Raw genomic sequence first — 23000 nt, 5'->3', positions numbered from 1 at the left:
GCCCACTGAAGCAGTTGAGGCTGCCTCGGTGAATGTTTTTGAGGCAAAGATAGATAGATTTTTGAACAGTAAAGGAAGTAAGGGTTACGATGAATGGGTGCGTAAGTGGAGCTGAGTCTACAAAAAGATCAGCCGTGATCTTATTGAATGTTGGAGTAGGCTTGCTCCTGCTCCTATTTCTTACGTTCTTATGTGTCAGAGTGTCCACATGAGTCAGAGTTTGTGTGTCATGATCTATACGTGTTTTCAGTCTCTCTTCTCCATTCCCTTGCTTTTTCATTGGTGCTAACGTTCAGTTCTAATGAAAGGTTTATATCTGAAATTTTAACTATTCTGTTCCCTCCAGAGATGCTGTCCTGACATGTCAAAGGCTTCCTGGAGTTTTTCTTTTATCTTAGATCTCCAGCATCTGTTCTTTTCTGCAATTGGGAAAATGTCATGGAGACCACTTCAAAGAGCCAGTTCCTCCCTAGCCTGCCTTGACAGCCCAGTCCACAGTGCGTGACTGGTAGAACAGATGTAAACCAGGGGGTAAAGAAAGATTCATGCCAGCAGTGAATTCTGTGAGAAAGATTAGTCACTTTAAACTGAGAACAACATATGATTAGTTGTGTTTTCAAGGCTTGAATATGGCAATGTTCTATGGTAAATGCTCCGTACCCTGCAACTGACCCACTGTGCTCCCAGTGGCTCTGCCCACACTCACTTTCTGCTCACTGTCACTGTTCTAGGTGTTTTTCGCAGAAATTACAATATACAGAGTCAGAATAACTGGAAACTGATGGGTCAATTGATATCTTGTGAACCCAATAAACTGGTTGGGTTGGTTCTGTGAGTAACAGCTGGTTTTAATTTATTCAAAAATCGCAGATGACAATATTAGTTAATACAAGTAGTTCACAGTTAACCTCGAAATTCTAATAAAACTACCTCTTTCTCCTGTTCTACTGACAGATTACAAACCATCCAATGGCATACTGTTATGAGCCAATTTAAGTCAGCCGTCTAAACTCTTCAAAAAAGGGGGAAGCTCCACAGACTAGATTTTATGCTTCTCCACCGGTGGGTTGTGTTGGAGGGAGGGAGAAAGGAAAAGCCTGCAGGTGGCTTTCCTGCTGCCTATCCCCTCGCCTGTCTGAAATGTTACAGTAGGTGGTGGAGTTATTGAAGGACTCGTTGTCCTTAGGTCCATCACAGCGCAGCCATTACTTTAGCCCACAGCAAGGAGACACCCAGCAGCGTTAGCCACACAGGCTTTGGTAGGCAGAGGGGAGGGCGCTCTTTAGACCTATCACAGCACATCCTATGCAATCACCGAGGTCAGCCCTTCTTTTAACCAGCTGCCCTCCAGCCTCTTGTCGAAGACCTCCAGCTTCTCACCTGCATCGCTGGATGGGTTGGTAAAGCCTGTGATTACAGGCTTACCTGGGCTCCTCAGTATGGGTGAACTGCTCGTGATCCATGCAGTATCCACAGTTCTCATTAATGTCACTGAGACCACAGAGTTAGCAGCTCTCCAAGGTTAAATGTCCTACCTTGATTGTGGCAGATGTCTCGCCTTACAGCTATTAACTCCACTCCGAACGCTAAATTTTTCTATGGCTGAATTCTACACAGAACTCCCAAGATCCGTGCGCGGCAGAAACTTGCTTGTCAATGCCAAGGACGACGTCAGCATGCCACTCAGCAAGTATGACCCCTTGGAGTAGCTGTATAACTGCGCAGCTTGAGGCTTGTATGCAAGAATGACTTGTTATCGTGCCATCTCATAGTGCAGGACCATGCTGAAACAGTTCAGGGAAACAGAATAGCAAATGGACCACCACATTCACAGGACCAATAACCACATGAACAAGATCCGTAAGTGAAAGCAGGATTTTAATCACAGCACCCTTATCTGAAGCAGGTAATTCCCAACTCCTACCTTGGTGAATCCTCCGAGACCCCCCGTCACAGGTTTGGGGCTCTGAACCTTGGAATGGCTTCCAATGGGGCACAACGGGGGCATAGCTGCAAAGAGTGCATCTTCCTGCTAAAAAGAAAAGTTACAAAAGTTGAACTGTCAATCGCTAGTCCTCTCATTGAGAACAGTTGATCCTGCACTACTAGAATTTAGCATAGACAGGGAGTGCTAGACGATGGTCAGTCCTCACACTGAGAAGCATCACATAGGCTACTCCACACCTGAAGCCACAGGTGATGTTGAGAGACAGACTGCAGGCCTTTCAGAGGCAACAATGGAAACCAGCCTAAGAAATAAAGCATTTATACTCAGCATTGCAATGTTTCCACTCATTACTTTATGTGAAGATGACAATTTGATTAAGTGATATTTTTCTATCCCTGAGAAAGCAGGGTCAGAGCACTAAAATAGATTGCATGAACCATACAATCACACAGGCTGTGTACAATATATGGGAAGAAATGCCAAACTGCAAGGTACAGGGTGCAGAATTTTCAACAGTACATAAACATTGAGGGCAACTAGAGATGTGCAATAAATGCTGGCCAGCCAGTGACACCCACATCCCATGAGTGAATAAAAATCTTTAACCTTTAAAAGATATCTTTTTAACCACTTAACCTATAACAGCAGGAACAGTTTAATTTTGTGCTTTATCAGCTCCAGCCTGTGGTGTTCTAATGCTCTTTGGAGAGCGTATCATCCTTCCACTCTCAATTCATCCAGAAGCTTGGTGGCCTTGTCCTCTCCTGCACAAGGTTCTACTAACTCATCACTCTTGGTTCACTGGCTAACATTGGCTTTTGGTCAGTTGACAACTCCAAGCTAAAATTTTCATCTCTTAATGATTTTATCACTTCCCTGATAACTTGCCAGGCCTCCACCTCTGGCATTAAGCACATTTCCCCCCCACCACCCTACCGATTGACTGATGGCTCTACTCTCAGTTCTCTCGGCTCTGTGCTCCAAATCTCGCTGCTTTGCTCTAACCCTATACTGTCCTCCTGCCTTTTAACACACTCATTAAAACTGGCATCACACTTTCCAAGATCTATTTCTTTAGCTTGGCACCCATGGCTGCCTGGAAAACATCTACAAATGTCTGGGGGGGGGGGGGCACTTTTTTTTATATTAAAATGTTTCATATAAACACGCATATAAACATACTATTGTCTGCTACTGGCATGATCAGAAAGGTCAATGACAGAATTTAGTTAACAGCTTTCAGATCCAAGGCTTAAATTCTGGTTTCTTATTGCCACTGTAAAAGTGTCAATTATGAAAATCATGTTTGCATGATTGCAATACCCAATCATGAACTTCACAATGTGAGCAAGTTGGATTAACAGCCATGTGTTAAGCGTACTGAATTAATGTCCGGATGTGCTCAGATGTTGAAGTTCATTTATTTTTATTAAAAAAAATTCAAAGCAGGGCGAACAATTAAAAATTAGAAGCAGTCCAGGAACTACTTTGTTTTTTAAACAGGACATTTGTGACAGAATATGACTATTGAAGTATTAGCACAAGTCCTTCAGAATAAGGAGCCTATTTGAATTAAAATATCCATGACAAATACATCACTCCTTTACGTATTCTAAATTTGTGGGAAAGCGTGTTTCTGGCCAAATAGTTTTTCGAGTTCCTCAAACATTTCACATTCTTGGACTGTACATGTAGACATGACTTGTCGCCCGTCTGAGGCAGATCTAGCCACTAAACATTCCAGGTTTCAGGCCTTTATCTCCTGGGTTGGATTTAAAGCTGGGAGAGGTCCTGATTCCATGCTTTCAGCAAGGAGCCAAGATGCAGCTCATCAATCAGAGATGTCATAGCTTAAATGTAGCATTGTTTAGCCGAATAAGAACCATTTTTGTCTTCATTCCTGACAACTCCTCACCTGCGTGGCACCGTAACCTTCCAACCCACCTGGCACTCTGTCTCTTCATCAACCTCACACCTTATGCCTTGACCCATCAACCTGCCATCCCAACCACATTTACCTTACACACTCTTTTCCAGCAGCTGTCAAATCATTGCTGGTGCTGCTGGACATTTAAACACATAAAATACAGCACACTGACCGTCACAAAAGGCAACATGATCTCGGCAATAATCCTCTCTCCTGCTGACTGTGAGAATTCCTGCATATGTCTCCCTTATTGTAGCAGGAGGCTTCATGTCCATGAATTTCCAGAATATAAGTCATCAAAATGTATCGATGTTTTTTTTGTCCAAAATAAGGCATGCAATCCTGAATGGAATTTCTGGACCTTTAAGTATGGGGGATTATATTTGAATTACAGCTTAGCAGTTGTCCCAGTTGGCTGACCAATATTCCTTCCAAAGTTACATAAGTGGCTGACATGCTCAAGTTATGAAAGGCATTATGTAAAGATAAGATTTCGTGTTTGTTCCTTCCCTGTCCTTCAAACATCAAACAACATTAATCAGACAGAATATACGCCTCATTTCAATTTGTGGGAGCTTGCTGTTACAAACTTGCAACTGCATTCCCCTACTTTACAGCAAAGGCAAGGAAGCTACAAAAGGCACTGCATGAATCCAAATTCTTTAGTTCTGTCTAAGGATCAGATAGTGAAAACTCAGTCAAAATTCTCCTTCAATTGCTTCTCAGTGATCACCTCTGGGAAGGATGTGTACAGATACCAGGTGAGAACAGAGTGACGCTTAGATGTGCAGTCCTAATCAAATTTGTGGCTATATTTGCATACACTCTAAAAAGTGCTCAATGGCTGTGAATTATGTGAAAGGTCATAGTCAAATATAATTTCTTTCCTTGTGTGGCCTTTGTCTGAACTTGGCTTTTTGTCTCAGTTAATTTAGATACTTTGGGTGTGTACTAGTCTCTGACATCGCTTCAAATTCACCAGTCATTCACAATTGAGGACAACTTGTATGTAAGGCAGGAAAGTCCTGTGGACACAATGATTTCCTACATCTGTTTATCCTGTACACAGCTACATTCAGCACAGTGTACAGGCAGTGATTTCCAATATCGGTTGATCTACTTGAAACAATCTCCTGTCTCCAGTGTGCAGACTTGCATTTCCAGACAATATAGTTATATGCAGTTGCTAGTAGAATCAACAAGGAAAAAGGGAGCCATTCAGCCCATTGTGGCTGTGCCAGCAACTCAGAACAGTTATTTAATTAGATGTGCAGGTTAGGTAGACTGGCTGTGCTAAATTGACCATAGTGACCAGAGATGTGCAGGCTGGGTGGATTAGCCATGGGGAAATGCAAAGTTACGAGGATAGGACTAGGGGGGCAGGGAATGCTCTTCGGAGGGCGGTGTGGTCTCAATGGGCCAAATGGCCTGCATCCACTCAAGGGGTTCTATGATTCCTGGTCTTTCCTTGCAATTATTTTACTTCCCAAATACTAATCCAATACCATTTTAAAGTTGATTATTAAATCTACATCCATGACTGTATCATGTAGTGCAGCCCAGATTATCATAACACACTGGGTGGAAAAAAAAGCCCACACGTCTCTTCTGGTTGTTTTGTCAATCAATTTAAATCCCTGTTCTTCAGATATCGACAGCCTGTTAAGCAAACAAAACCACTGAACGTTTTCCAACAGGTTCTGACTTTGCAATTCTGAAAGGGATGAAGGTAAAGTTTTATCTCCCCCACCCCACCCAAGTCTGGAATTACCAGGATTCCTTCTCTTGCTCAGCTACGGTGCTCAGCCATTCAGGTCAGTTTAGTAAACTACTGATTTCCAGCATAATGAAATGAGAGGTTCAAGGGAGATGTCTGTACCCTGACCATCCCCTGGTAAGAGACAAGATTCAGAACAGGAGGCATTTTCACTTGACAACAAAGCTAGCTCAAGAGGACAGGAAAACCCTTACCTTCACAGTTGTTGCAATGAAGCTACTGCCGTGTATTTTGGGGATGGGTGAACGGGCCCCTTGTGAAATGCCTGTCTGCTTTGCCGTGGGGCTCCCTGCTTCAAACGAAACAACAAGGTAATAAATTTGAACTTGAAAAATTATGAGGCAAACTGTGAGTTGAGATTTCATTTATTCCAACCTAACCTAATGGTGCACATTTCTACAGACTACTAGTTCAACCTTTAAAATTAATCGGTTAACGTCTTTACAGAGATAAGAATTGCAGACAAGTATGTTTGATTTGTAGGACTCTCACAGCAGGATTTCAGCACGACTGTATTTAAGTTTTTGCTTCTTGGCCCAGCATAAACACCCTGATAAAAAAATGTAACCTTCAGTGGGTTAAATTCTTGTATCAATCGTTCAACACATGACTGTGTGTATCCGGCACAGCAATCTGCTCACTAACAGATTAGTCTCTGCACTCCATCCTGGGGTACTGAGCATATGGAGGCAACAAACTATCTCACACTGGCCTATTCACTCCAGTGCAGTGCATCTGACTAACCAAACAGCATTAATGTTTGGCATCATTGCTTATCCATCACTACATCACACTTCAGCTTCACCGCAGCTCTGGAGCAGTCAGAATCCAAAGACTGTTGTTATAGAGTCATTTACAGCACAGAAAGAGGGTTTTTGGCTAATCAAGTCTATGCCAAATTCTCACAGAACATTCCAGTCAGTGCTACTCCCTGCTCTAATATCTGTCCTGACATTGATAGCCAGCTTTTCTGAAACTAGTGACACGACACAGTGGAAAGTGATGAGGATACAATGGGAAGGCAATGGCCTAGTGGTATTATCGCTAGACTATTAGTCCAGAAATTCAGTTAATGTTCTGGGTACTCAGGTTTAAAACCCGCCATGGCAGATGGCAAAATTTGAATTCTATAAAGAATATAGAATTAAGAAACTAATGGTGACCATGAGACCACTATCGATTGTCAGGAAAAACCCATCTCGTTTACTAATGACCTTTAGGTAAGGAAATCTGTCATCCTTACCTGGTCTGTCCTACATGTGACTCCAGACCCACAGCAAAGTGGTTCATTCTTAACTACCCTCTGGGCGATTAGGGATGGGCAACAAATGCTGCCCTAGCCAGAGACACCCAAATTCCATGAGTGAATTTTAAAAATTGCAACGTTACATATAATAAGATAACAAGGTTCAGAAAATTGTTTTTTTTTTCTGAAGAAGGGTCCAGACCCAAAACGTCAGCTTTCCTGCTCCTCTGATGCTGCCTGGCCTGCTGTGTTCATCCAGCTCTACACCTGGTTATCTCAGACTCCAGCATCGACAGTTCCTACTATCTCTGAGTTATGTATAATAATGACACAAATAGAAAATGAAAGGGATTGTCAATTTTAACAACCTAGAGCATCAAATAACAGACATGCAAAAGAGCTGGAGCCAAACAATGAGGCAAGTTAGAGTCAACAATGGGATGCACCCTATCCTATCACAGTGTGACACTAAATTTTAGTTTGTAGCGCATGCATGTGTGAATACAATTCATTAGGGTTCATACCAGTGTTTGATGTTGATACTCCAATCACCTGTCCAGGTTTGTCCACTATAATGTAGGGATTACTCATGACGGAGACGGATGATCCTTGCTTCATGTGGACAGGAGTAGACGTTGGGGTACGTGGCAAAGGAGAGTGACTCGGAGTTGAGATTGGTGATCCTACAGTGATATAAAACAATTAATGCAGTCGCTCACATTTCAACATCAAATCGCAGACATTAATTTCACAGTAGCCACATTTTGAGCACATCCTACAGATCAGTGGGCACAGGCATCAACCAGTATAGGCCCAAGCAAAACAATCATCTTTATTTCCATGCGTTTGATTCTGTTCATTGTCCCTGTCCTTTCCATTCTTCAGGTTTTTCATAATTACATCAATTCTGTATTCCCAGATTTTAACATTTTACCATAGTTCCTTCACTTCCATCTTTTCCATCCTGTTCATTACTGTATCACGTGTCAGTTGCAGTTTAGATGGAAATACACTGGCCTCTGAATTACAAGGCTGTCACTCCACTGCAGTTTTGAGGGAGTCTTGCGGTTTATTGATGTTGCATATTGGTGGGATATTAAACTGAGATCCCATTTTCCCTCTCAGGTGGACAAAACCAAATCCCATTATTTCAAAGACCACCAGTCAGTCTGGTAGTGAGAAAGATTTAGAGAAGATAATGCAGACAAAATTAACAGTCATCACTTGGACAAATATGGAACAAATAATTAAGGAAAGCCAGCATAGTTTTGTTGCAGGAAAAAAAACATGGTTAATAACTTGATTGAGCTCTTATATGAATTAACAAGAGCAGGAGTGGACATGGACTTCCAAATAGTGTGTTATAAAGTGGCACCAAATAGAATCATGGAAATACAAAGGACAACAGCAATGTGGAAATAAATGTGGCTGAATAACAATAAATATAGAATAGTGGTGAATGGCTGTTTATCAATCTAGAAGCAGTGTTCCCTAGAGGTCAGTACTAGGCTCACTACTTTCCTTGGTATGTTGATAATCTAGACTTGGTTGTACAGGGCACTAGTTTTTGAATGTGCAGTAGGCCACAGATTTGAAAATGTTTTGAATTGTAAGGAAGATACTTGTCAACTTCAAAAAGACTTAGGCAGACTGGGAATGGGTGGGCATGCAGCAAGTTAAAATTAATGGCGAGAAGTGTGAAGTGTTACAACTTGGCATGAGGAGAGACAATATAAAATGAAGGATATAATTCTAAAGGAGCTGCAGGAGCAAAGGAGGCCCAGGAGTCAAACGTGCACAGATCATCAAAGATATTCAGGGAGTTTAAAGGAGCATATTTAACAAAAAACAGAGGGGAGCCTGGTTTTATAAACAGTTAGAGATAAAAGCAAGGACGTTATAATGAACCTTTCAGATTCAGATACAACCAGAATGTTGGTCTAACTTTGGGCACCACTCTAGAGGAAGAATGTGAAGGCTTTAGAGTGCACAGAAAACATTCAGAAGCATTGCTTCAGAAATGAGTAGCTTACATGATTGAATTGGAGAAGTTGGCATCAGTGTACTTAGTGAAGGGAAGGTTAAGAGGGGATTTGATGGAGGTATTTGAAATCTTGAGGGGTCTAAATTGAGTAGATGAAGAGGAACCATTTCTGTTGGCAGAGAAGTCCAGAAGCTAAGGACAATTTAAATTGATTGGAAAAAGAATCAAGAGATGACATGAGTAACATGTTTTTTTCCCCATGCCAAGTGTGGTTAGGGCCTGAAACATACTGCCTAAATTGATGATAGAAGGGGATTCAATCGTGACTTTCAAAAGGAAATCAGTGAGCTACCCGAAGACGAAACATTTGCAGGACTGTGAAAAAGAGATCAATGAAGAGGACAAGATAAACTGCTCTGATAGAAAGCCAGCACAAGGTCAAAGTTCAGTTAGCCTGGTGCTCTGGCCAATGGTCAACATTCAACCAACACTGAAACCAATTATCTGATCGCAATCTCAAATTCTACTGTGCGACCTCAGTTTTACACAAGCTAGGTACTGGGTTTCATACATTACAACAGTGGATATGCTTCAAAACGATTTAAATGCCCAGAAAACAATCTGGAACATTGCAAGGTCCTAAATGCACTATGGCATTGCAGGTATTCTTGGCATTCCATCACTTGCATCCTTTCAACATGCCATCATTAATATCATGAGAGGCAATGGCCTAGTGGCATTATCACTGGACTGTTAATCCAGAGACCCAGATAATGTTCTGGGGACCCGCGTTCGAATCCTGCCATGGTAGATGGTGGAATTTGACTTCAATAAAATATCTGGAATTAAGAATCTAATGATGACCGTGAATCCGTTGTCAATTGTTGGAAAAACCCATCTGGTTCACTGATGTCCTTTAGGGAAGGAAACTGCCATCCTTACCTGGTCTGGCCTACATGTGACTCCAGACCCACAGCAATATGGTTGACTGTTAACCGCCCTCTGGGCAATAAATACTGCCTGGCCAGTGATGCCCTGATCCCATTAATGAATAAAGGAAAAAAATTCACATCCTTTCCAAATTCTTACTCTAAAACAACATTTTATCCTTTCCAACACTTCGTTCTTGCCAATTTTCTATCCTTTCTAAAATTCCCATCTTTCTGTAATTCCCATTGTTTCTATAATTCTTTTGCTTTTGTTTAAACACCTATTTGCTTTTGACACCACTGGAATAACAGAGACACCTGAAGGCATACAGCAGGTTGGGCAGCATGTGCAAGGGAAAGAGAGGCTGGAACTGAATCATCTGATGGTATGACCCACAATCATCTTCTCTCTTTGCTTTTGTCAATCCTATAAATGAGTTCTTCCCCCTCGACCTTATTACAGCTGACAAATGGTGTCAGACATGGTATATTCCAGAATTATCCTTTTCAACTCCACAATACTTGATAACACAGCCCCCAGCTCACGACGTGGATCAGACTGAGTTTTCAGACTTTCCAGCATTGTGCGTTTCACCTTTAATGTTGAGAGTAGGTGTACCTGACACAATTTTGCAGCTCATGGTGATGGGCTGGAAGGACTTCCCTGGAGAATCAGAAGGGCTGGGAAGCTGCCCCTGAGGGACAATCTTGCAACTGGCAGTGATCGGTTGGAACGCTGAGTTTCCATGAGTTCCAAACGTGACCTTCTGAGTGGCCACTGGTCTGGTTGGTGTGCGCTCCAGGGAAGACTGTCCTGAGTGACTGCTAGGACCCATTTCACTTTTAACAGGGATTTCCAACTTAACTGAAAATATGAAAGAAACAGAAACATATTTCATTACATCTACAGGAATGAAGTCTTCCATTTATCCTTCATAATATTGTTCCTTAAGGACTTGTTCATACAAAATCTTCCTCAACCATAGGAATCGAGGGCAAACACTGAAAATGCTGGAGAAAACTCAGCAAATTTGGCAACATCTGTCAAGAGAGAAGCAGAGTTAACATTTCAAGTCCGATATGAACGGAAGAAGAGTTGTACCAGACTCAAAATGTTACCTGTTTCTCCCCCCACAGATGCTGTCAGATCTGTTGAATTTCTCCAGCACTTTCTGTGTTTGTGTCAATGTATCTTAACTGCATTTACCCGCATTGATTCAACTACTATATTGAAAGGCCCGAGCTTCATTTCCTAACCTGTATAATACTGATCAAAGCAAAAGTTGAAACATTACAGTTTGTCTCAGTGCCTCTAGGCTTGGGGGATGGGAATTAAGGTATTTATTTGTTCCTCCTCTGTCTTGATGGTTGTTTTCATAGGTCTTCCAGGGAGTCACTCAGTCAATCGTCCCCCATCAACATGGGGTTGGAATTTAAATAATTCTACCTTTCAGATGCATTTTTTAAAATAAATTATCCCATTATTGCTAAAAGACTTTCATTGAACAGTTACACCCGCCCCTTACAGGAACTGCATAGTTATCCTGACAAATTAACTCAGGAGAAATCACTTGCAAAAACACAATGCCTGAATTTTGTGACTTTGTTATGCCACATTAGAGACTGCTCAATATCACTGTACTATCTGGAACATGTTTAAATACATATGCCTTTCAGTCATTGGTTTGAATTTTCATAAAAGTGTATCTCAGCGTGTGCATATTTAGAATAGAACAGAATCCCTACAATGTGGAAGCAGGCCATTCAGCCCATCGAGTCCACACCGATCCACCAAACAGCAACCTACCCAGACCCACCCCTCTAACCCATCCCTGTAACCCTGCACTTCCGGTCGCCAACTCACCTAGCCTGCACATTCCTGGCCATTATGGGCAATTTAGCACAGCCAATCCACCTAACTTGCACATCTTTGGACTGTGGGAGGAAACTGGAGCACCCGGAGGAAACCCACGCAGTCATGGGAAGAATGTGCAAACTCCACACAATCACCCGAGGGTGGAATCGAACCTGGGTCCCTGGCACTGTGAAGCAGCAGTGTTAACCACTGAGCTGCCACATTTATATGGTTTTGAGGTTTGTACATATGTATACCTATGTAACATCATGTTTGCTTCCACCTGTACATACATGTTTGACTTAGTGTTTGATTTTGGAGTTTACGGATGTGTGTGAAGCACCATGTTTAGTTTTAGAGATTACACACATCAATGTACGTCTATACTTGGTTTCAAATTATGCACATATGTGACAGTGTTTTGCTTTGGGATTTGTACAAATGTGTGCATGACCACTTGATTGTGTGTGCGTATGTGCATGCGCATACGCGTGCATGTGGTGGCTGGGGTTGGTTGAACATTGCACTGCTATGTACCTAACTCCATGACTGGGTCTAGGGATTTGTGCACACACCAGTAGTTCTATTTTTCTTTCAGGTTTATATATCCAAGTGTGTCACTCTTTGAAATAAGAACAGAAAATGCTAGAGAAACTCAGCAGATTGGCAAGATCTGTGGAGATAGGACTCTTGTCAAAACATTAACTCTGTTTCTTGCTCCACAGCTGCTGCCATACCGGAGAATTTCTTCAGCACTTTCTGTTTTTATTTCAGATTTCCAGCATCTACAGCGATTTGCTTTGATTGATGTGACTCCTCATGAGGATTAAGGACTTATACATACATATGAGGTTCCATGTTTGATTTGAGCTTGTACATAAATGTCAGCCTCTGTATGATTTTGGTTGTACATGCTCACATGATTCCATGTTTAGGATGAGGTTTGTACACGGGCCTGTGTGGTTCACCTTTTTCTGAAGTAAATCCCAGAGAGTCATGAGACTGCTTCCCAGCAGCAGAACTCAAAGTTGCTAGAGACACGTGCACTGCTCCTGCTGATGTCATTGGGGGAGTGGAGGACATTGCAGGTTGAACAGGGGTGACAGATTGAGGTGTCCTGCTGGAAGAGGAGGAGCAAGAGGAGGATGAAGAAAGAAGTACTGTAGAGGAGCCAGAAGGAGCCAGAGCTGTGGGAAGGTAGTCCTCACCAAGAGAGTCACGGTGCAGTTCAACGTCAACCACCTGTTCCAAGGGGAACACACAAAGAACACTGTCATTTCAGCACTCAAACTTCATATCAATAAATCAGATATAGAAAGATGCACAGGACAAGACTGAGTGTTAAAATGGGCAGGAATCCAAACACGAATTCTCAAACCAACTTGTATCTATATTGTGCCTTTAACATTGTAAAATATCCCAAAGATCTTCACAGAAAATCTGACACCAAACCACAAAATCACAGTAGAACAGGTGATCCCAAAATTGGTCAAACAAATTTTACAGAGTATCTTAGAAGAAAGTCAGAGAGCTGGAGGGGTTTAAAAAAGGATGGAAAAAAAAAATAAACAGGAAGGAAAATGCTCATGGAAGGAATTCCAGAGCTGAGGACCGAAACAGCTGAAGAGACAGCCGTCAATGGTGAGCAATGAAAATCAGGGATTCAAGTGGCCAGACTTGGAGAAATGCAGAGATCTGACAAGGTTACACCTCAAGAGGAGACCACGACAACAGAGGGGCATGGCCATGAATTTCGAAACAAAGAACAAGAGTTTTAAAATCATGTAATTGCCAGAGTCTACACGTCCCCAAGTTGTGTTGGCGATATTGCTGGACAAAAGCACAACTCAAGAGTTGGCCAGCAGCCAAGAAAGAACTTCATTCACTTATCTTAAATAAAGGTCAACACCAACACTTACACAAGTGATGAAAGGAAAGTCATTGTTGTGGATATACCATTCACCTAATTATCATACATTATTGTGATTTCTAAGTTATTAACATAAGTAAGAGATTAAATTTTTCTTGCATAAGCTATCAGCCATTACAGCAGCGTGACTGTATCAAACCTCTGTGGACAGGATATGAAGAAAATCTCAACCAGGATTCCTTCTCCAGACTTGCTTCTATACAACTTGTTCTCGATATTGGATGGCTGACCCAGATTGTGTCCAGGTTCATACTTAAATAATTGGTGAACTCAGTATAATGTGTCAGACTCTACAGCTGTGAAGCTACTAAATGGAGTAAAAGAAAGAGAAAGCTGCAGAGGGAATGAGAGAGAGACAAAGAGAGAGAGAGAGAGATTAAAACATACCGTTTCTGCACCAAGAGTCTGCAAGCCAGTGTATGTTCTATCCAGCTGTGGGAAAAAAATTAAACTTATATCAGTAAAGTGAAAGCTGTGTGCACCCAACATGAACATTGAAAAAAGCAAATGGTAGCGAGGGAGCTAAATACAAGAGTGGCTCAGAATCTCACATACATCCAGCCCAAACTGATGTCAAGTTAATGGGCTAGATTTTCCACTCGAGTAGCAATGGGTAAACGTTTAGGTCTGACTCCTCTATCTTTGCAGGCAGTAATGTGAGTTTCAATCACAAGACTAATACAGACCCAATTGGGCAAACCTCATGCAAATGATGGTCAATGTTGGAAATTGAAATATTGCACTGGAGTTGTGAGGAATTCATTTACTGTGATGTAGTTGAATGATCTTTATTCTGTGCCTATTATTTAAGCTTGGAGGCACTCTGAGTCAATGTAGAGGTAGTTCCACAAGAGTGTTCATATCCTGCAAGCAAGTTTCAGAGATAGCATCTTCAGATAGGCTAAGGGTGCAGGCTCCACTATTGGACACAAACATATCATCTAGGTTCATGCCAGTGCATCTTGCAGTGCTGTAGCTGCAATCCATTTGATGAGACATTAAAGCAAGGTCCTGACTACCTAGTTAGGAGGAGAAAACAAAAGATCCAACAGCAATATTCAGGATGAAATTGCGTTATTATCTTGGGAAATATTTATACCATAACCAACATCATCAATAGGGTGGCACAGTGGCAGGCACTGTTGCCTCACAGCCCCAGGGACCAAGGTTCAATTCCACTCTTGGGCGACTGGCTGGATGGAATTTTCACATCCTCCCCGTGTTATATGGCTTTCCTCCAGGTGCTCCGGTTTCCAAAGATATGCAGGCTAGGTGGATTGGCCATTCTAAATCGCCCAGTGTTCAGGGATGTGCAGGCTAGGTGGATTAGCTGTGGGAAATGCAGGGAGGTGCTTGGGTAGGACAAAGGTCTGGGCTCAATGGACCAAAAGCCTGCTTCCACTTTGCAGGGATTCTATGAAATACAGACTGATTGCTAGTTATGGGAGTTTGCTGTGAGAAAACTGGCTGCCATGTTTCCCTATATTACATTAGCTACACTGCAGAACCTTTACATTTTCTGTAAAATACTCTAAAGGGTATCCTGATGATGCTTTTTTTAACAGGCATACATTCACTGTTCAATTCAACACAAGCTGAGCAGACTGTACAATGTCGATGTTATCAAAGCTAGGGGCAGAGGCTACAGGGAAAAGAAACAGCCTCTTAAGCTTCTCTACCGTTCAATTAGATCAGCACTCACCCATCTTAGCTCTCTATCCTGTGATACCTTTACCAAATAAAAATCTATTGATTTCAGTGATGAAAGCTCCCTTTGTCCCAGCGTCCGAAATGATCTGATTACAGTGATAAGTGATTGCTCTTTGTTGTTTCGAACCTGTCACTAACAGATTAACAAGAGAAAATATATAGGGCAGAGCTTCAACCAACTACTGCTGTACCTTCAGTTGGTGAATGATGTCTATTCTCTTGTTGCGCAGGTCCCTGAAGTGAATCTGAATACGTACAGGGAATTCACCCCAGCCTCGTCTGGTCAAGTGAAACGGTGGTTCACTAATCAGAAAATTAAAAAAAAACGAAAATCAATCCACGTGGAAAAATAAGTGAGAACATAAATAAACCATTGCTTATGTAACTTATTAATCACTTTTCCACCAGCTACTAAATTTGACAACATACTCTCGTTCTGGACATTCCAGCCAAAATGACAAAACATCTGTTCACAAAGATTGTGCTAAAACAGGAGAAGGAGCTTGGGCTGGATTTTATAGACCTCATTTCTGGGCATATTTGCAACATGGGAAGCAGGAAAAATACATTAGTGGCCAGCCCTTCATCTTCCCATGCACCCCTAAACCATTTTCAATAATACTGGGTAATGCTGCCATGACCCTGTCCACATTTAGGCCTACTGAGGGTGTAAATTAGCCAATTATTGCCAGCTAAAGGCCATCAGACCTCATCCATTGCCATAAAACGCTGGGCAATGGCATCTGTCTGACTGTGCCTTTCTTTTTTAAAAACTTTGTCAAAAGGTGGGAAGGGGGCCCATCACTGTGGACTGAGGAGGTGTCCTGTATGAATCAGGTTATTATCACCCCATCCCAAGCCCGTTCTCCACCCTGAAGGCCGGGAGCCATCAATGCTCTCCAATGACTTCCCTGTAGTCCCAGCAGCGCTCAGTACTGAGCTCTAGTGCTGCTCAGATTGCTAAAGCCACCAGCTAATCTGGCTGGCTGACAGCTGTCAAGTGTAGCACTTGATGAGGGGGCTGATTGCCAACTCTCAGTTTGCTTAGGCCACCTCCAGCATGTTGTCGCTGCGAGGCAAGCCTTTTAAAACTCAGTCCATTTGTCTCAGATTGTCACAGAGAGGCAAGGTCATTGAACATGTTCAGGGCAGAGTTAGACAGAGTCAAGGGTTACGGGCAGCAATCAATAAAGTGCAGTCACACCATAATTACATTAGCCATAACGTTATAGAATGGCAGACTGTCCTTGAAGGGCTGAATGGCCTATTTCTGCTCCTAAGTCATGCGTTCTTGTGAACTAACTTTTCTGTCCAACTCCATATCTACTTTGGGTCATCCAATCCTTTAGATACTCGAGGACTGGTTAGATTTGTGCCATCCCTGATCTTGGAGTATTTGATGGGACAGAGTCGGGGGAACTACACACTGTTTATAGCTCAAGCCTGATGGTTCCCTGCACCAATTTGCCAGCACTGCTCCTTAGGAACTTGGCAACCAAATGCCTAGGTGTTTCCGAGAGGATCTGATACAAATGATGTACATCAAAAGTCTTACTATCACTGAATAAAAGTAAAAAGGGCCAAACTTACTCCATAATCAAAGGGAACCAAACTGATTTTTTTTCAACCAGGAAAAAAAAATCCACTCTCAATTTATAAGGCAATAAATTCTATTAATAATTGTTTAAAATTTTAATTAAGTTATATAGTTATTAATCCTCTAACTTCTTGTATTAGCTCTAGGATAGTACAATTCTCAAATCTATATGCTGTACAAGGTATCTGACTTCTGCACGCCTGACCGTCTACCTGACTTTAAACAACTTGATAGGTGCCCTGCACAGAATAGAAGTGAAGTCCAAGATGAGATACAGGGAGGCTCACCTGACTTCCACCAGGTCATTTGGCTTATAGCTGGGATGTAGAAAGAACCAGACCTTCTTCACAAAATGATCAATTGTCGGTTCTTTCCGTGAACCTCGCACATAAACCATCCACTTATGGGTGGACTGATCATTCTCCTCCCTCTTGTCTGGGGGAATATACCTATAAAGTAACAAATACAATCAATTAAAGACAAAACAAGCATCACATTTCACTGACGAATCACCTCAACTTCTTTCAGGATGTTACAGACGTGAAACGCCCAATGGTGGTGAGACTCTGACAGAATTATCCCAGGCTGACCAGGAAAGAGAGCAGAAATCACTCAGCAAAGCAGAAAAAAAAGCATTTGTCCAGCACTTGAGGTAAAAAGCAGGAAACAGCACTGCAAGACTGAGAAAAGAAACAAAATTCAAGCAGGGACAGAGATTGGAAGCAGGAATTAACAAAGGGACTGGGAGAAGAACTGACGAACAGAAGCAGATCATTAATTTCAGTGCCTGGATAATTTAAGTTAAAACATTGACTGAATAAATAACCAGAAAAGTAGAGTGGAAATTCGCTAAGATAATCTTTACAATTCACTGAGTAGACTTCAGTTGAAGTCCAGTCTAAGAACAGAAAAAGACAATTCAGTCACTTTAGGAGCGATCTGCACTTCAACTTGATTTACCCACCTTTGATTCACAACACCTTAATACTTATACCTCTAACAATGAGCAGGGTTGAAATAATGAGAAACCTACCCCTTTTAACTGAAATTTATACTCTGTCCACTGAAGCACAGAACATTATGATATACTACATCACCTACGTATTGCATACAGACTTCAGGGGACACGAGTTCCACAGGTCTCCACTAAGTGCCCACTACAACTATGGCAGAAGATCCGTGGAAAACCTGGACAATCGCTGATTTCACCTTTTCTCTGGGGTCTCTGCCACAGTTACTGCGGTGTTCTGTTTGCAGTGAACAAAATATTGAACATCAATTCGTCTTTTCGTGTTATGTCCTGATCATCTTCAATTGCACTTCCACTGCCATCAAAGGGGAAGGAGATCAGACAAAAAGAAAAAGAAATGCAAAACATTAAGAGATGCAGACAGACTCCAAGAAAACCCAAGTACTGACTTTGAAACGTTGCCAACAACAATTGTCTTCTTGATGTAAAGGCGTGATGGATCTTCACTGGTGGTGAGGTAGGTACATCTTTGTTCTATCTCCTGTGGGGTTGGGACTCCAAAGGTATCCTAGGAAAGACAGTAAATTATAAATATTGAGATAAAGGTGCTGTACCTTGTTTGATATTGCATTGATATTCCATTTCAATCCCTCACCATCGCATTTCCTCCATATGCCTTTTCCCACTTCCTTGGACTACACATAGCTAAGTCAGAAAACCAGCAACCCAACTCTGCCAATTCTCATAACCAGTTTGTGTTGCTCCATTCCATCCAGAGAGACTGGCATTTCAGCACAGTGGGATTACACCCATGCACAACTCCATTTGCTGCTGCTTTATTCTCCTCAATATTGTCGACGAATCCTCGGTTCTGATGCTCTCTCGTAGCTCATTCAAGTGATCATTTGTTCTGTGAACTTGAGGGCAGGCCATTTGACTGTAGACATGCATGGACACCACGCTTCATGTGACACCCACATACTCAGGAGTAGGAGCCATAGCAGTTTTTGGGGGCTCAAGACCTCTGGGGTCAACCATAGCTCTCATTACTATTTGCCTATCTACAGTGTGGACACAATGTTTTAGTCCCAACCAAGTACTCTCCCAACACACTGAGGGATCCACGTGAGACCACTGTACCTGGCCAGTGTTCCTCCCTGCTCTTTTCTCGGACCTATACGTTTGAATGTCCTCGCTTGCTGCAGTGAGCTGTTCCTGATCATTCTCTTTGTCCAGAAAGGTGTCCGCCTGGTGACTGACTGAATCTGTTTCTGACTGGTTGGCTGATGGAGTTTCAGATCGTTGATTGCCTGGAGAGGATGACCGGGAAGGAGATTCTAAAAATTTCTTGATGACTGGATGATTGAAGACAGTAGGATCATACGGCTTTGGGCCCTAAAAGAAAATCACACAGCCTGGTTTAGTTGATCACAAATTCAGGTCAGCAAGGTTAAACTAACCAAAGGTAACCCTCTTGGACAACAGTGAAGAATGGTTCTAACAATTCAACCAAGAAATGGCAATGACATCAGTCATATTGTCCTGATGAAAAGCAACACCTTTAATGAAGAACCTACTCCATGATAAGAGCATACTCCATAACTATGTTCTTGCAATTTGATCACTGATTAAGCAAATTTGTCAAATAAATGCATATTCTCAAGGAAAAGCTAATGTCGGTTTCTAAGAAATTATGTGTTAATATCCTTCCCAATCCAAAACAAAGTCTGCCAGTATTTCCTAGATAGTCCTTAGATATAAATACCTCTTTCCAGCATTAATAATTAAACTTATACTGTACTACTTAAAGTGGGTTGACCGTGTTAAACAGAAGAAGCAATCTTAAATTCTTCTGGCACCTGAGTAAATTTTTGGAAACAATTTGTGATAGTAAATTGCTGGAGGTAAATTCTCAGAGCACCTGATTTTTAACGCAGAGAATCGAAAACTCAAGACCACAACCTGACCCTTGGATTATGCTGCTGGGTAGCTTTTATTTGTCACAGAGAATGAAGTTGCCTATCAGCTTTGATTGAATTCGCTTTCAAAGCACCAGTCACATTTTGATTATGATAACACCAACTAATGCACAGTCATGATTTGCAGTGGTTTATCCCTCTAAGGAAATATGACTGGCTGCACACCAGCTCATTTATTGTAATCAGAAATCCAGGACAAAAGGTAAAGACCCACACACAATAGAAATGTATTCCACTCAAGGAAACCATTTGGCTTATCGTCATATGTTGACTTTTTGTGAAAGCAATCTAAAACTACTGCTCATTTCCATGTATCTGTCTAAGCTTCAAATACTTAGCCTTATTCTTTTCTTCAAAGATGCAATAGTCTCGGATTCAGCAATTCACAGTACAAAAGCTCCAATACACTTGTTGCACAAAAAAAATCTCATAACCTTAAGGTAAAACCAGTTCATGCAGGTTCTCTACCAGTAAAAGAATTAACTTGATTATACTCCTTCCCAACTCCCAACAAGAGGAAATAATCTGCCCTAATCATCCTGGCACAACCTCATGTCATTTCTTCTCCGGTTTATTGGAAACAGTCACAGCATCTTAAGTCCCTCCTCACATCATTCCTACTTGTCTGTATAATTTGAGAGAATTATACATCTGAATTTTTAGGTCTCCATCCATTTTTTAGTGTCATTCTCTATCCAGACTACTAAGTCCTCTCTTGAGGTCTATATCTGAACTTTTATAACAAACCTCATGAACTGCCTCATCAAACAGCACCTGAAAATGCAGAAGTATGATTCCTAATACATTCCCTTCATAAATCTTATTATATCATCTAGTCTAAACTTATTTGGTTTATCTTTCTATGTTATCTTGAACAAAATTGATCTGATAGCTACACCCCAGTCTCACAGTAGAATTTGCGCATCTAAGGAGGAAAAAGTTTCTGCTACCTCCTCATTAACTTACCATTGTCTCAGCAGCATGCAACCATATTATTCCATCTCGTTTGAGTCCAAGGCTAGAATAAAAGCTGTGCTGTAATGCTTTAGCCTAATGATTTATCGGCAAAGTCATAAATCAATGCTTTAAATCCAATCCCTTCTATCCCTTCCACCTTTCATTTAGATTCAATAATCCAGTTAAACATCAGGACTTTGGATTTGATATTATCAGTTTAAATGGATTCTTAATAATCAATCACCTTTATGTAATCCTATTGACAGTTATTACAAGGTCATACAGATACTGACCCAAGAAATGTGACATGAATTACATGAGAACATTGAGAGTAAAAACCTGGTCAAGCAGATGACCTGCTTCGTCCTCCTTACCTCAGTCATCTTGGATTGCACAGCCGACGCATAGTAATTGGCCACAATGCAGGCACGAAGTTTGTCCATCATTCTTCTGGCTTCATTCAGACGCTTTAAGTACAAATAGATAGTCAAACCACTCATCACATAAATAACTGTTTGTAAATATTTTCTTCAAATTATGCTATTCTTAAAAGAACATTTCATTTTCTGGAGTTACTAAATCTCCTTCTGGATGTCACTACATCAAAACACAGACCGTTTTGCCCTCCTAGACTGCTCTGTCATTCAATAAAATCATTACTGATCTTCTTTCACAATTCTATTCCCCACATCATCCCCGCTTCTCTTAATATCTAAACATCTTAATATCAGCTTCTGCCTTGAATACATTCAGTCGAACAGCCAAAACTCTCTGGGGCAGAGAGCTGCATACATTCACAACACTGAGTGAAAAAAAATTCTCTTCATGTCAGTCACAAACAGTTGGCCCTGTTTTCTAAGAATGTGACCTCTTGGTTGTAGATTCCTCAGCAAGGGAAACATTTTCTCAACATCTACTCTGGCTTGACACCCTTAAGAATTTTATGTTTCAATTAGATTACCTTTCACTCCTCTGAATAGAAGCGTTTCCCAGTCTCTCAACATTTAAAAAATAAGTTGCATTTTTAAAAATTTTTCCTACCAAAGTCGATTACTTCACACTTAGATTGCATTCAATCCACCATACTGTTGTCCACTCACTCAAGATGTCTATATCACCCTGCATTATCTTGGCGTCTTCTCCATCAGTTTATTTCCCATTTAACTTTCTATTGTCAACAAACTTGGATACGTTACATTCAGTACTCTCACTTAAATAATTAATACAGATTGTATGAATGACACAGCAGACTCGATGAGCTCAATGGCCTACTTCTGCACCTAAGTCTTATGTTCTTATTATAAAAAGCTAAGATCCAAGGACTGATCCTTGTAGCACCCTGCTAATTAGTGACCTAACCCAAAAATGTATCATTTATTTCTTTTATTTGGTTTTTAGCCATTAACCAACCCTCAATCCATGACAATTTATTAACCCTGATCCCCTGAGTCCCATTTCTGTGGAACAATCTCTTTCAAATGCGTTTTGAAAGTTCAAAAAAACTATATCCATTGGTTCCCTTTATCAAACTTTCAAAGACCACAAGAACTATGAGCAGAAATAGGCCATTAAATAAGATCATTGCTGATTTGATTGTGACCTTAACTCTAGTCCCTTGATTGTTTTCCATAACCCACTGAGAGCCACTCCTCTACTGCTGCTGAAAAACAAACCCCTTATTCCCCGTAACTCCCAACCTGTGATACCCTTCCTGTCATCACACCCATGGTTCAGACCTCCAGTGATCCTGGCTCCTGATGCGTTACAAGGAGCAGCCACACCCTCCCTGCATGTGCTGCCAACCAATGAAATAACACTAGCATCTGATTAGCAGGCAGCTCTCAGCCAGCGGCACTTCCTCTCCAGGGTCTTTGATCCCATGGAAGACACATCGCTGTCCAGTTAAGTTTGTGATTGGTACTACATGCAGCAGTCCTTCTCAAAACAAAAGGTACAGTGGCACTCTCTAGACAGCAGGTGAGGTTTACCATTAGCCACATTAAATTCCACAGAAATTATTTGCTTAATGTCTCTGCTATTTCCCTATTCTTTTTATAGTTTCACCCTGTTTTGTTTTCTAGGCCTACGTTTACTTTCACCAATCGCTTTATATATCTATTGAAATTTTTACCATTTGTTTTTATGTCTCTTGCTAGAATACTCTCATATTCTTTACCCATTCTTTAACCAT

General features: G+C 41.4%; 1 protein-coding gene across 4 annotated transcripts in view; it reads right to left on the bottom strand.

Moving 5' to 3' along the window:
• Positions 1-1548: 1548 nt before the first annotated feature.
• LOC109923890 (YEATS domain-containing protein 2) overlaps positions 1549-23000 on the bottom strand; it is a 34100-nt gene continuing 12648 nt past the window's right edge. Inside the window, exons 3-14 of one of the 4 annotated variants that reach the window (XM_048604759.1) lie at positions 21184-21276; positions 19014-19268; positions 18323-18441; positions 17191-17352; positions 15498-15609; positions 13984-14028; positions 12875-12908; positions 10431-10676; positions 7423-7581; positions 5847-5944; positions 1925-2032; positions 1549-1784 (exon numbers count right to left, since the gene is read on the bottom strand). In XM_048604759.1, the coding sequence (XP_048460716.1) occupies positions 1767-1784; positions 1925-2032; positions 5847-5944; positions 7423-7581; positions 10431-10676; positions 12875-12908; positions 13984-14028; positions 15498-15609; positions 17191-17352; positions 18323-18441; positions 19014-19268; positions 21184-21276 (1449 nt within the window). In that variant the 3' untranslated portion in view covers positions 1549-1766. Of the gene's footprint in view, positions 1785-1924; positions 2033-5846; positions 5945-7422; positions 7582-10430; positions 10677-12634; positions 12909-13983; positions 14029-15497; positions 15610-17190; positions 17353-18322; positions 18442-19013; positions 19269-21183; positions 21277-23000 lie in introns of all 4 variants that reach the window. The other 3 variants (XM_048604758.1, XM_048604757.1, XM_048604760.1) reach the window with 3 other exon arrangements.

Source organism: Rhincodon typus, chromosome 13 (genome assembly GCF_021869965.1).
Source record: "Rhincodon typus isolate 14 chromosome 13, sRhiTyp1.1, whole genome shotgun sequence".
Taxonomy (NCBI): domain Eukaryota; kingdom Metazoa; phylum Chordata; class Chondrichthyes; order Orectolobiformes; family Rhincodontidae; genus Rhincodon; species Rhincodon typus.
Note: the sequence above shows the minus strand (reverse complement) of the source record. Positions and strands in the feature narration are given on the sequence as shown.